The 10,511-nt window shown below is 46.7% G+C and overlaps 1 protein-coding gene across 4 annotated transcripts in view; it reads right to left on the bottom strand.

The window, feature by feature from the left end:
* Positions 1-2,909: 2,909 nt before the first annotated feature.
* Positions 2,910-10,511, bottom strand: part of GATB (glutamyl-tRNA amidotransferase subunit B) — an 84,598-nt gene continuing 76,996 nt past the window's right edge. For all 4 annotated transcript variants that reach the window (XM_017871125.1, XM_017871127.1, XM_017871126.1 and 1 more), the window contains 2 exons: positions 4,827-4,961; positions 2,910-3,365 (listed from right to left, as the gene is read on the bottom strand). In XM_017871125.1, the coding sequence (XP_017726614.1) occupies positions 3,237-3,365; positions 4,827-4,961 (264 nt within the window). In that variant the 3' untranslated portion in view covers positions 2,910-3,236. The remainder of the gene's footprint in view (positions 3,366-4,826; positions 4,962-10,511) is intronic.

Below are 10,511 nucleotides of genomic sequence, written 5' to 3'. Positions count from 1 at the left end.
GGATATTTTAAAAGAGGGAATTTGGTGTTGACAATCTTATTTACACAACTCCTGCTAAGCTGTTTGACTAAGGGTTTCAATCAGATGCTTCCCACCTCACAGGCAGGGGTCAGCTCTGTTTGCAAATAATCCATGAATATGTTTGTCTAAAACCTGCTGAAGAGGCACGGCAGCCACTTCCATGCTGCTTTTGGTAATGGGTAAAGAGCACAGCCTTTCAGATAGATGTGGTGGCTTTTCCCTAATAGTCACTATGTAGAAACTATGCAACTAAATTCAATGGAAATGAAAGACACAATATAAAATAGCGGGGCATGGCCGTGAGCTGTCCTCAACTATCCAACTCAAAGCTGAAGGAGGGCGTGTGCTTTTCGAACCGTAAGCTGTGTCCTCAACTATCCAACTCAAAGCTGAAGGAGGGCGTGTGCTTTTCGAACCGTAAGCTGTGTCCTCAACTATCCAACTCAAAGCTGAAGGAGGGCATGTACTTTCCGAAACTTCGAGGCCTTCTTAGTAATTACTTTAGCAATAATTACTAAAATGTTAGTGGGGTGGGGGAGCTCAGCTAAAATATCCTTATCTTGGTGCAATAATGATCTAGGTTCTTTTTCCTAGGCCTAGGGCCTACACCTTGAAAGACAGGAGCAGAAGTTCACTTTGATGTGTAACCCTGGACAGAGATTAAACAACTCTTTTCTAGACCCAGAATGTAGAAGCCTAGTAGTTGGTATCACCAGTCTCTTCAAAAGGGCCCCACAAAAGCTTGTCCATTAATTTGCTTCATACAGTAAGCGAGCTTTTACTGAATACTCCCTCTGTTAGATAGCATGCAGAGTGCTAGGGCTGACATATTCCTGCCTTCCCACCAGAACCCTCCAACCTCCTCCCCAGGCAACAGAACACAGGGTTTGGGCTTGACCAGGCAGAGCTGGTTCAAGCCAGCCTGGGGCAGAGCCAGTTTTCCAGCACACTCCAACTTCTAGTCAGAGTCTCAGCATTATACACCTAGCCTACAGGTGTGTGGATTCCTGAGACAGATGGCAATGGCATCACCTGTGGCGCCAATTCATACATTTTAATGAGATTTCTCCCTGAAGAGTGAACCAGTAGACCAGACTAAACGCACACTCATGCAAGAATATAAAATTGTATTTCAGAGGCCCCTTTACAAGCAGAGCCATCTTAGCGAATTTCTTGGGGTGTTACTGCAAACATATCTTTAGAATATCTCATCGGGTTTCAGTCAGAGCCATGCTTTGGTTTTTTCCTAGTTGCAGTGATATCAACTTACAAGGTTTGGCTTTCAGGATTTCAGAAGCTGGCATTCAAGACAACAGGCAATTGTCAGAGCTGAATGAGAATCAGCCTGGGCAAATCAGGGGCTTTCACAACGGCATCTTCCTCTGGGAATACTCGGTCCTTAATGCGGTTTTCACTTGACATCATTGTTTTGGTGAAGTGTCTTTATCTGGCTGCACCCCCTTTTAAGTAAGCCCTTCATTTTAAATGGTCTGGAAAGATCTTCGATGCTTTCTGTAAGGTTTAGTCACCAAGAAGCCAGAACTTTTGGTGAAAATGGAATTTATAAAACGAAACTGAACCTTATCCTTTCTTACAAAATAAAGATCCTGTCAGACTCTAGTCTCAGAGCACCTTTGCCCATTTGTAATTCAGAGACTTGCAGAGCGAGGAGAGAACTGATTCAGCCTTACTCTCTTGTAGAGAAGTGTAGTGAAAACCATGTTACTTTAGACCCAGTAGTTTTCTGGACCGCAACAGGATGCGGGGCACCTGGCTTCCCGGGTAAGGTCACATAGTCTCTTAAAATTCTGTCACTAATTCTTTTAAAAGATTTTTTTTTTTTTTAAAGTCACCTCCTCATGCCTGTCCAAAATGAACCACACAACTGGTTACCTTTCTCTGCCTACCTTTTGGGCTGGGGAAGAGGGGCACCTTTCTCACTCTCAGGGAAGTCCTGAGCAACTGTACAAGCCAGGAAGCACGAGTCGCTGAATTGGTGGTGGAGGGGTGTCCACTTTTTTCTAGTTCTCAGCTGCTTCTGGAGCAGCGTTCACAACGGGAATATTTGTACTGTCCTTGGTAGGCTACAGGTTCACAGCTTCAAATCAAGGCCTCCAAGCATTTTCTTCTCTTACATCACAGTTTTGACAAGTATGCTTTTAAAAAACAACATTTGCAAAACTGGTCTTTAAGCGACGTGAGTCAGAGGTAACAAAGGCATATACCGAATGAAGGTGTGCTCCGGTGCACTGGAGAGAACAGTATTAGTGTCACAAGCACAGGGGTGCAGACAGTCCCGCCTTCATTGTCATGCCTGCAGCGCACCACCATTATCGTGAAAGGTCAAGATTGTGATTTACTAATTTATAATCTTATTTCCAAGCAAAACAAGTCAATTTCATGTTACAACTTTTTTCTTGTTTCTTTTTATCTTGTTTGGCCTGAGGGTTGGGGGAGCTGTCAACTGCACAATCTTTGAAGTGTAAGTTAATTTTTATGTGATATTTCAGTATATATTTTATTGATTAAATTTATTTGAAAATTTACTTTTTTAAATTCATTTGTTCTCAGACCTGCGCCTTCTGGGATGGGTAGGGAGTTGAACAGGCAGTATCACTTCTACTCAGTTAATAGGTTGATTAATTCTAATAATATCCTCCTTTCCCACCCTCTTGAGACCTCCTTACACAAATGTGTGTTTATACCGTGCCAGTTTATTTGGTTGTGTTTTCATCGTTGTTAACCTGTGTTTAGGTCTGAAAACAGTATATCCAAATTACAGTCTCTCTTGACCACTGCTAATGCCCATCACCTACAACAATGGCTGGCCCGTAGGAGTTGCTCAAAAATATTTGTTGAAGGAAGTGCAGAATGAAAAGTTTTCTTAGAATGGGTAACAGTATCTGTAACATAACATTTTATTTAGTTTAAAATTCCTTAATACAAGAAGGTGTTACTCCTTAACCACTGCTACAGCCAGCACCGGACCCTCCTGATGTGGATGAAGCAGGCGGGGTGGCTGCTGGTTGGCTGTGGAGGCACCTCCAGGCACAGGGCCTAGAGGGTGAGAACACTGGTGACACATAACGCCATAGCTGTGGCTCGGGACAGGGATTGAGAGGCAGCTCTCAGGGCACATGGGCGTCAGCTTTCACAGGATCCTGCTCCCAGTCAGGCTGCACTGTTCTCCCTTGGGCATGGGGACCCCAAACATCTCACGAAGACAGCTTCTTCTCCAGGATCTCCTTTATCATGGCTGGATCTGCTCGGCTTTGTGTCGCTTTCCGGACCAACCCAATCAGTTTATTTATAGCTCTGGGGTTTCCCTCCTTCAAATCCATTACCTAGAAAGACAGAAATTACTTAAGAGGAGAAAATGAAGAGACTCATGCCCCCAAATCCCAAACTAAGGCTTAAGTTTACTGAAAATTAAATTCCGCTTATTTCCACTAGTATTAGATATAAAATGAAGAACAGAAAAAGCGGGGAGGGGGCTAACTTCTGAGTAGGTTTCCAGGCTCCTGTCAAAGGAGATTTTTGCTACTCTACTTTCTGATTAAAATGAGCAAGAAGTGATTGCTGAAAGCCAGAGAAGCTGGCACGTGGGAGGCAGGGCCCTCTCCTCTGGGATGCCACAATGACCGAGGACACTGAGTCTGGGGAGGGATAATCTCTCTGAGATGAATCACTGCGTCTAATCAGTGAGGAGACCTGTCTGATTCTCAGTGACGTTCAGCTGAAAAGTGCGGCTTTCCTTCTCCCCATGCTCCCCACCACGAAGATCCCTTTATCGGAAAGCAGATCTACACACTGGGTAAGTCTTTTGGAGCACTGGGTCGGGGGAGTGTGCTGTGTGGGTGGGGGGAATGAGGAAGCCGGGAGGCACTGAATTCTTATCAAATAGCCACTGACTGTTGGGGCCACCGCACGACCTCCTGCTCTGCAGCATCTCCAAGGGCAATGACATGAGGATCTGCACTCAAGTGCCGCAGAACAATGCTGAAACTACTAGCACGTCTTTATCAGTCACCACAGATGAGGCAGGAAGACGAGACTGCTGAGGCCCGGTGCATGCTCACTTTCCTTATCGAGGGCTCTCTACAGAGCTGTAAGTGTCCCCGGGAAGCTGATGGGTGGGTGGGTATTATTCTGAGAAAGTGGCTCACAATTTTTTTCCCCACGGAAAAGTATCTCCAGACAATATGACAAGACTTGGGGAGGAAGGGATGCCACTTGTTTTAGCTTTTCTGTCTTGTGCCGTGCTAAGAACACAAAATGACCTGGTTTTCAGCCATGCTCCTGTCAGGGATTTTCTCCACAATTTATAAATACTTTTCCCTTCTGCCTCTCTTCCCACTTCTTAGAAGCATGCAGCCGAAGTTCCTGTACTCTCCTTGCTCTGCAGGCACACCTGCTGGCTCCTTACTGGGAGGTCCGTAGGAAGTAGCGCTAACCACAACAGATTCGAAATGCCAACCCTGGGAGAGGGCGACACGCCTGGGAGGTCACAGCTTGGATTTCGTGAGCTTGCTGACACCCTTTTAAATTACACCTCCATGGACAGTAAACTCCAGGGGTGGTATCCTTATAGGAAAAGAAGTTGTGTTTTTCCAGTATCTACCTATTTCATCTCTTCTGACCTTAACTAAAAAGATGACAATGAGGGAATTGTAGATGAAACTGGGCCAGTCATTCTTAGGAAGAGCCTCTGGGCTGCCACAGAGAGTGATGGCGAGGCTCTTGGGCGTGTCCTGGGGCTGGCTCTGCAGGTGGCTCTGGCCCTCTCCCCTGCCCGAGATAGTCACCACTTGAGGATGGGCCTCCATCACGGAGTGGCAGAGCTGCTCCAGTGACCCCCGGTCCTCCATCAGTTCAAGCTGCTTTTCTGAAACAATCTGCCCTGGAGTCTTGCCTTCCCCCTTCCACAGTTCCTCAAACACCTACGGGCCAGAGAAGGGAGAGGAAAGAGAAATGAGAAGTCAGCTCTTCTGCCAGCTCCATTTGCACTGCTGTGCTGTGGAGCTGGGGTGGGAATGAGCAGATTCAATTAAGACCCCACTGCCTGGCCCGAAGGGAAAGGGCACCTGGCTGCCCTGCCAGGGCCTTGGCTCTCCTGAGGCATCCCTGAGAGCAGGGCTGGGGAACAAGGCCAGCCAGGTGGAATGAACGCGCCTGGGGTCTCCTCCTGAGGCTGATGTCTCCCTCAGCACAGGGTGTGAGAGGACTCGGGCCAGCCAGGTGCCCCCGCGCCCAGAGGGATGGTGAGTCCTGCCCAGCCGACTCCACATGGGAGGGGGGCCGCGGGAGGCGTGGAGATGCCCATCACTCATGGGCGCCTGCTGACGGGAATTGGAAGGCCAGTGATGGATCTGTCTCATGGCGACTGAATTAATTGAGGTGACATTTTGGTGAAGGATGGGGCCACACAGCCTGCAGGAGGTAACCACATTACTAAATAAAGTCCAGAAACAGCCTGCTGGGAAAGATGACTTTAGGGGGGCAGGAAAGTAACCCCATAATGAAGATACAAAATGGCAAACAACTGAAAACATAAATTAGAATCCGCAGGGGCCTCCTGGCCACATTCGTCTCCCACAGGTACAGCCGGACCCAAATCAGACTAGGATAATGAACGCTAATGGTCGGTATATTTTTCTACTTAAAAAATGACAACAACAAATCCCCAAACTCATCAAACCCGAGAAAAAGGAAACCATTTTCAAGGAAGGCATTTCCTAGGGTAGCTGTTTTCCTCATTCCTCTTGTTTTCTAGCGAAAGCCAGAACTGGGGGCGGGGAGGAGGGCTTCCTCTGTTGGTCTCCTGCCGGTGCCACCTCCATCCAGCCCACAGTCACGACTGAACACTGAACATTCCCTGTTACCTTGGTGGCCAAGAATGGGCCAACCAGGAGCCATTCCTCCTGGAAAAACAGAGCTCTTCCATAATTAGCACGAACAGCAAAGCAAATAAAAGAGAGATGCTGAGTCTCAGCAGGGCTCAAAGTCTTCCCCAATCTGAATCAAAACAAACCACAAATACTTATCACCGCTAGGACAGGCACTGCGCCTCCAGCCTGGCGCCTCGGAACGTGTGCCGTGACGGTGGCCAAGGAGGTGTGCTTGGCAGGTCCTGGGTAAGCTCCCCACAGGGCACCCCTCTGCTGCTGCCCGACTGCTCAGGAAAAGCCTGGCCCTACTCTTAGAAAAATACAGAACGCATATGCCTCCAACTCAATTCAGCAGATATGTACGTGGCCTGACAATGAGGAAACCATCGGGAGAAGGGGGCACAGAAGCAGGAAGAAACTTCCTCACTCTCAACATGCTATCAGTGGAGTGTTGGCAGCAGAAGCACTGGGGACCTGGATGGCATTCCATGGAGCTGCCCTGTAAGTCTGAGGAGTCTGTCTGCCTCCTTCCTCTGACACGTTTAGTTTTTGAACTAGGACTTAAATTTTAAAATACATTTTCTAATGATAAAAGTTAATACACATCCACTGCAGAAAACATAAGGAAATACAGGAGAGATCAAAAGAGATCACTGGAATCCCCATTTCTTCAAGAAAACCAATGTTAGTATTTTGGTGTTTTCCTTCCCATCTTTTCTTTCTGTTTTGTAACATACTTGTGATCATAACATATATTCAGTTTGTGTCCTGCTTTTTTGCATTTATCACAGAAGTACTTTCTTAATAAAAAGATCTAGTATCCATCAGATGTATTTATCATAATTTAATTAATTATCCCCTCCTCATAGATATCTAGACTTTGACCAGTGTTGATTTTGTTCATCTGCACAGAATCCCAAAAAAGCTCCTAGCTGAAAACCTGGCTCAAAACAGAAACCATCTGTAAGGACTTGCTCATGAAAAGTCTATGCAGCAGTTCCCTCCAGGAAAACCAGGCAGACTGATGAGCAGCCTGTGCCTGGAAGTAGGCGGGGCCACTCCTGGGTCTGCCTCTGCAGACACAGACCAGGAAGCGATTTCTCTGCGCCTGTGGTAGCTGCTGAAGCACACGGCAGACCCTGAGCATGCTGGCCAGCAGGCCAACCTCTGCCTGACGGGACCCACAGCTGGCTGGATTTGCCTGGGCCAAAATAAGCACAAGAGTGGCAGGGTGCTTGGGGATCACTTCCAATCACACCGTTCAGAAGGAGAAGCAGTGCACCGCTAGGACAGATGCCTTCAAACACAGAGGCTGGCTGCTCCCCGAGAAGGAGGGCCAGGCGGGGTGGGGGTACCAAGCAGTGACGCTAGAGAAACATCATTCAGCAGCCTCCTGGAACCATGGGAACCCAGTGGCTGAAATGTTCTTTCCTCCCAGAGTTAGAACACATGTTAGTTAACTCCACAAATTAGTGCAGTGGCCATGACAGTCGAGGCCCCCAGTCCCCAGCCCCTTGGGCTTATACAACAGATGCCAGTTGTCCCATCCTCTGCTCAATCCTATTTAAGACAAGGATTGTGCACTCCTGGCTGGAGTCCAGGAGGGTGGGAGCCACTGGGCGGTAGTGGCGGGACCCTGTCTCCAGGCCAGACTCTCCTGCTCCTGGCCCTCTTGACGATCACAGAGTGGCCTCTGTGGCTGCCGAGCCCTGTGCTACAGCGTAAATCCTCAGCTTTTCTCAATGTTTCATCATACCCTGAGAAGTGATATCCAAGTGCAACTGTTTCTAGCCAGGAGCGCAGCTCCCAGGCCCTGCTGCTGCCTACCCAAGACAGATAGACGTAACAAGGAATTTCTAGCACAGTGCTGGTCCTGTTAATAAATGGCCGACCAGGAGTACTGGGTAACGCAAGCTGGGAACTCCCCACCACACACAGACACTGGAGCCAGCTCTGACACATGGGGCAGAGACTCAGCCTTTGGTTCCCTGAGGACTGAATTTACACACCCTCTTAACTGCCACCCAACTGTTTCTAGCTAAAGCTATTTTTGAAGTATCCTGAAGGAAAGCGCACAAGCCTCTAGCCTCTCCCTGCCTGTCCTGGGTTTCCAAGGTCAGGATATGGAGGAAAGACCTGTTCAAGGGACATGGCAGGGAGGGAGCTGTGACAGTTACACAGAAGGGAGTCCCCTTTTTGGCCAAAGGCAAGTATTGTGAAAGGTTACTTGTGTAGAAAGGCACAAACATCAACCCACGCCCCTAAGAAAGTGGGGCCCAGTAAACTGTGCAGATAACTAAAGCACTAAAAGAGAGGTAAAGACATCGAGTCATCTGTAATACAGCTTCGGTGCATGGTATATAACGTTTTGCACATTAAAAGGTTTTTGGCGATTTCTCTTTAAAGCAGAACCCAAAGTAGACAAGAGATTGGTTATTATGGAACGCTTGTGTGTGAAACGCGACTTCCATCTCTGTGGCACGCAATTCAGCTGGGTCCTGCCAGAAACGTTAACTGGACGATCCTCAGGGCATGGTAGATCATCTGCATCTGTTTCAGACCTGCACGAAGGAGATGCACTTACACCCCATACAATTTCCCTTGAACAATGACCGACCAGCCTTCTGGACAACATCCAGGGCGAGTCACAAGAGGCTTGGGAATCCTGGGAGGCTGTTTTCAGGTTAGCTGTGACTCTGACAGTTTGGGAGTCTGATGTGTCCAAGCTGACCCCGTCTTTAGTGAGGGGAGGAGACAGGGTGCCACCTGCCACTTCAATACGCAGCCTGGGTCTTGTGAGGGGCACACGGGATGCTTTTGTCTACAGTTACCAGGAGATAACTGCTCGTGATTATATATAATTTCCCAGCTTCTATTTCTGATTCTGAAGAACAGGGCTGCTTCGTGGCAGCAACCTCTTAACTCCCCTGGCTCTGGGGTGCTGAAGGGATGAGGTTTGTAAATCTCGGGAGCATTGGCAGGACACCGGGAGGAGGGTGCAAAGAAAGGCAGAAGGAATGAAGATAATGCACAAGGAAGTGGGTAAGAGACAGGCAGAGAAAGGCAGATTCATAACCAATTAGAGCACAAAGTGGGAGGTTCTTTGGAATTCAGAATTCTGCTCTCGTAAGAATCAGGACAGGATTCTTCTTTCTGTGTGTCTGTCATCCCTAGGAGTCAGTCACTCAGTCACCTTTCTTCCTTATCCCCTGGTCATCTAATCACTTAATGGAGCCTCTTCCAGTTCTGCCAGAGGAACACCAATAACCGGTAGGATCAGACAGTCTCTGTCCTCGCTCACAGCTTTCTAAAACCCAAGTCATGCTTGGACTCTTCTTTTAAATTTGGAAAAAAAATAACTGCAACATATTTTTTCTTTTTTAAAAAAGTACACTATAAAATAAGATACAAAATATTCTCAAGAGATTATGGGGATGCAAATCAAATCCACAGTGAGATATGACTTCACACCCACTAGAATGGCTAGAGAATCAAAAAGATGGACAACAACAAGTGCTGGTGAGGACATGGAGCAACTGGAACCCTCGCACACTGCAGGAGAGACTGCAAGACGGTGCGGCCATTTTAGAATATAGTCTGGCACGTCCTCATAATGTGAATGAAACAGCATTAGCATATGACCCAGAAATTCCATTCCTATAGGTATACACCCAGCCTACGTGCAAAAACTTGTACATGAATGTTCAAGGCTGCATTATTCCTAATAGCCAAAATGTGGAAACAACTTAGATGCCCATCAGCTGACAGATGGACAGACAAAATGGAGCGTGTCCATACAATGGTGGATGGGCTCAGCAGACGAGCAGCCCCATTTAGCCCTAAAAAGGGGTGAAGGACTGATGCGTGCCGCAACACAGACGGACTTTTCATAAAACATCCAGATAAAATAAAAATAAATAAATACTACAAAATCAATAAATACATAAAATATCCAGATAAAATGTTCAGGACACTATATAATAATAAGAGTTAAACTTAAAAAAAGTACACTATAACTTCAGTTTTTAAAAGTCTTTATTGCTATCCTTCCTTCCTCCCTCCTACCTTCTTCCTTCATGATGTTCGTCTAATATTAAAGGTAGTTATTTCAAGGTGGCAGAACCTCAGAATCTTGGTTTTTCTGCATTACTTGTATTTTTTATAATCAACATATATTACTTTCCCCCAGAAAATCAGTAATTTCCTAAAAGAGAAAACAAAAGTAGAAAACCCCAAGGCAATGATACGTAAGGGGACCCCTTGAGCAACACACGCTAGACGCCCTTCTCACCAGACTTGTGTTTTCACTTGACTGCCCCACAGAAGCCACCTCCTTTAAACATGCTGGAAGCTGACAAAATCTGAAAGCGTCCCTACATCTGAACCCAGCTGTCAGCGTCTTCCAACATTTCCATTTCTTCTTACTGGAACTATCTTATTCACTGCACTAGGTGTTTTGTTTTGTTGTGCTGTGGGGCAGGATAGGTAGGAAAAGGGGAAGGTTTTTTCCTTCTTTCATTTCACATGCAATAATTCATGTGTTCTTCTACATATATATATCATGTGTGTATATATATAGTGATATATATATATATATATATA

This window comes from Rhinopithecus bieti, unplaced genomic scaffold, assembly GCF_001698545.2.
Source record: "Rhinopithecus bieti isolate Rb0 unplaced genomic scaffold, ASM169854v2 scaffold_3878, whole genome shotgun sequence".
In the NCBI taxonomy this organism is placed as follows: Eukaryota; Metazoa; Chordata; class Mammalia; order Primates; family Cercopithecidae; genus Rhinopithecus; species Rhinopithecus bieti.
This window is presented reverse-complemented; position numbering and strand designations above follow the sequence as displayed.